Here is a 3963-nt window from a genome sequence, read left to right as displayed (position 1 = left end):
CGGGGGGCGCGCGCGCGCAGACCCGCATCGACGCGGAGGCGGCGCGCCGCATCCAGGAGGCGCTCTTCTGCCTGCACGACGAGCGCGACTGCCTCTACGAGTACGTGCCCGACAACGTGGTGTCCATGCGGCGCATCGTCAACACCGTGCCCATCACCGTGCGCCTGCTGCAGCAGCAGCAGCTCCAGGGGGACTGCGTGGGGCCCACGCCGCGCCAGGCGGTGGCTTGGGTGGTGCTCGCCAACCAGTGGCCCTGCCGCCTCAGCTGGGTGCTGCAGTGCCTGGAGGACCGGCAGCAGGCCGGGGGCGCGCCGGAGGCCCGCGCGCGCATCTGGGACGTGTTCTGTGACAACAGTCGCGAACTGCACGCCATGACCAAGGCGCTGCAAAATGTGCTCGACCTCGACGGAGACCCCGAGCTTTTCGAGCGCTTCCTGGACACTGACTTCCCCTTCACCGTGGCTGAGGCGCAGAGCTTGCTGCGCTGCACGGTCAACCTGGACCACTCCATCCGCCGCCGCATGGGCCTCATAAGAGCCGTCAGTACACTCAAGCCGCCCAGTCCGCCCAAGTCCCCCAACCGCAACGCCCCCAATGCTGCCAGTGGAGCCAACAATGCCCCTGGGGCATCCCAGTCGGGCCACACCGCAGGGCAGGCCCACAGGAGCCCTAGTGAAGCCCACCACTCCCAGAACTGGACGCAAGGGGGCCAGACTAAAACGCAAGGCGGAAGTGGACTCCACTTCCGGCAATCCAACCCAGGTGGACCTTGAATGGAGGACTCTGGGACAGCAGGAGGCAACAGCTTGCTGGTCAGTCCACTCAGACGAAAGTGGAGGGACCCCTTGGCCGGGGTCCACTGTCCCAAATGAGGTCTGCAGTGGCCACATCCCCCATGTGAATCTGCCAGCAGGAGAGCTGCTGGCAGTGACCACGAAGAGTCGGGCGATGTGCCGGTGCCAATGTCTGAGCCAGTGCAGGACGGCAGGAACTCAGGGCTCAAGTGCAATAAATGAAGGTCTTAAGTCCTGGCCTCCCTGCTCTGTGAGGACTGGGAGCCAGGCTTGCCCTACTCTGCCAAGTCCACTTCATCCCCAGGGCATGGGGCAGCCTCAGCAGGCAGCCTCCTGGCTGGCATCCGGCTGGCAGGTGGGGCTGTGGGGGCGGCGGGCGGGGCGCAAACAGGCAGATGGAGGAAGCGTGGATGGCCTGGCTGACTCAGCAATGGAGAGCGCCCAGGCCCCAGGGGATCTGGGTCCTTGTCCCCGCCCCACGCCCCAGCTCGTCCCTCTGTGGAGAGGTGGCACCTGGCATTTCCGGGGGTGGTGTCCCTGGTGACCTCAGCAGGCTGCACCATTCCTGGGGACCCCACCCCTAACATAATGGGTCAATCAAGCTTCACCTGGGCCAGTTGGGTAGGTAGCACTCCCTGCCCCAGACAAGTAACTGGTCAGGAAGTGCCTGCCTGTAGAGAGGGGGTGCCACTCCAGGACCCCCCAAGGGCCAAGAGTTGGTCACACACACTGAAGTCCCTCGGGGACAGGGAAGTTTGCAGGAGATGGACACAGGTGGGACTGTGCTCGCCAGTGCAGAGCGGGGCCAGCGCTGAACAAACCCTGGGAAGCAGGATTTGAGGGCCTGACTTCTGGGCCAGGGGCGAGGTGACCGTGCCAGAGGCAGCCAAGGGCACTGTGGCCTGATTGGGGGGGGGCTGGGAGGGACTTAGCTTCAGGGATGGCACAGCACCCCAAACTCCTTTTACAATGACTTCTCCAGCGAGCGGACACGGGGCAGAGGTGGCCTGTGCCCCTGCCTGAGCTGGCAGTAAAGTGCTGCTGCCGCTCCCCACAGCGGTGCTGGAGGCAAGGAGTCAGCCCTGCTGGAGGTGCTGTCCGGCAGGAGGGACGGGCCTGCCTGAGAATGCAGCCACGTGGGGCAGGTCCCCACCATCAATAGGGTGGGATCGGTGTCTGCACAGTTGCAAGAACCAGGATGTCCCTTGCTTCTGTCCCCCGTGAGCCAGTTTGCCTTAGGCTGACCCCCCCACTCAGGTTCTGGCCGAGAGCAAACCAGCTTTGGGGGTGGGGAGTGGTAGCAGGAGGCAGGAGACTGCTGCAGGTGAGGACGGAGGACCCTGCCCGCCGCAGACCCTGTGACGTGGGGCCAAGCCACGGCCAGACTGATGCCCATTTATCGCAGACAGTGGCCAGCCCCACCAGAGCGAGTCGGGGGCTTCGTGAAAAAATGAAAACAGGATGTGGCGATGCTGGCCTGGCTGAGCTGCTCACTGCCCACCAGCGCTCTCCAGTGGGGAGCTTCTGCTGGGAGCTGTCTCCCAGATGGAGGGAGGGAGGCGGCAAGGGTGTCGTTTGCAGATGAGCTTTTCCCCCTCTGCTCAGGGACCCCTGAGAACCTGGAGGTGGCTGAGGCCCTGGAAGGGGTCTGGGTCCACCAGCCTTTGCGGGACCACCACACTAACACCCACGTGTCTCCCGAGTTAGGGTGCTGAGAGCTTTGAGACCTGGCTTAGGATGTGGCCAGGGAGCCAACTGTTCGCAAGCTCAGGCTGTCGGATGTCCGAAGTTTGGGAGAGAAGATACTTGGCCAAGGGACGCCACCATGACCCTGAATCCCCCAAACGTCGGAAAATCAGGGGCACACGGGGCAGGTTTTCCAGTTTCCTGGGGCTGCTCTAAGATCCGTAACTGGGTGGCTCAGAGGGCAGCAGTTCATTCTGGCACAGGTCAGGGAGCCAGAAAGGTGCGACCCGCAGCCCCCTCCTTGCCCCTCGCGGCTCCCGGCGCTTTGCCAGCAATCCTGGAGGGGCTGTGCCCAATACCGCCCCTCACTCCCCGCGGCCTCCGCATCTCCAGTCACCTCCCCCCTTAAGGGTGCCGCTCGCGTCGGAGGAGAACCCACTTGAGCTTGATCGCCTCTGTAAAGACACCCCAAAGAAGGTTCCACCCGAGGCCCGGGGGCTAGGATTTCCCGTGTTTGTGGGGATGGCAGTTGGCAAGACCTGATCCCTCACTCAGGCTAGATGTGGCCCAACCCAGGGCAGGAACAGAAGCTGGGCACCCGCGCCCGCACCCTGTCGGCCACCCCAATGGAGGTGGAAGCAGCGGGCAGAGGGGGACAGGCAGCACCCAACACTGTTGCCAGAGGACACAGCCCGCCACGGGCTCGATTCCTAGGCAAGTTAAATGAACCAGACCTACTCCGACATCTAGGGGGCTGCTCTGACAGAGCCCGGCTAGGGGCTCCCCAGCGTCCAGTGTCAACCGAGGGGCTGACACGTCCCCACGGCAGGGTGGGAGGCCTGCAGGTGTCCCCCGCTGCCCCGCCGGGTGGGCTTCCTGGGCCCCCTGTGGTTGCCGACACGCATGGGCAAGCTGCTGGGAGCAGGAGTGGGGAGCACCTAGGGCAGACGTGCGGGGGCAGACGCTGGGGTTGGTGAGCAGTGAACGGCCTTCCCATCCCCCCTCTTGCCCACCCCAAGCCTCCCACGCAGGAAAATGGGGTAGGTGCAAGGCTGCTCCCTCAGCTACTCACTCTCTAAAGGCTGAGACCCAGACTTCCAGAAACCCCCACAGCCTCCGCCCCGCCCCCGCGGCCCAGGCTGTCGGGGAGTCTGGTCACAGAGGAGGAGCTCTTAACCCGAGGGCCCTATCATCAGCACGAGGCGGGGAAGCATCCTGGTTTCCCTCTGAGAGGCGGCGTGAACCGGGCTGTGTGGGGAGTGCACTGGACAAGGACCGAGGACAGCCAGCGTGGACACTGGGGAGACGTGGCGGGGGTCCAGCTGGCTGGCAGGTGCTCCAAGGCCGGGAACTGGTGGGTACCCTCTCCGTGGCCTGAGCCCCACACAGCAGCATGAGCAGAGAGCAGGCAACGGTGAACCCAGCTCTGGTTTATTAGAAAAGGTGTGAACAGAGTTGCACCGACAAGGAGCCCACCCGCCCC

At 64.4% G+C, this 3963-nt stretch overlaps 1 protein-coding gene across 1 annotated transcript in view; it reads left to right on the top strand.

The window, feature by feature from the left end:
• NKPD1 (NTPase, KAP family P-loop domain containing 1) overlaps positions 1 to 999 on the top strand; it is a 7287-nt gene extending 6288 nt beyond the window's left edge. Inside the window, exon 7 of the mRNA XM_004693953.2 lies at positions 5 to 999. Coding sequence (XP_004694010.1) covers positions 5 to 773 — 769 coding nt within the window. The 3' untranslated portion in view covers positions 774 to 999. The remainder of the gene's footprint in view (positions 1 to 4) is intronic.
• Positions 1000 to 3963: the final 2964 nt, after the last annotated feature.

Source organism: Condylura cristata, unplaced genomic scaffold (assembly GCF_000260355.1).
Source record: "Condylura cristata isolate star-nosed mole 26May11 unplaced genomic scaffold, ConCri1.0 scaffold00041, whole genome shotgun sequence".
Classification (NCBI taxonomy): Eukaryota; Metazoa; Chordata; class Mammalia; order Eulipotyphla; family Talpidae; genus Condylura; species Condylura cristata.
The sequence above is the reverse complement of the archived record's forward strand: the minus strand, read 5'-3'. Positions and strand labels throughout refer to the sequence as shown.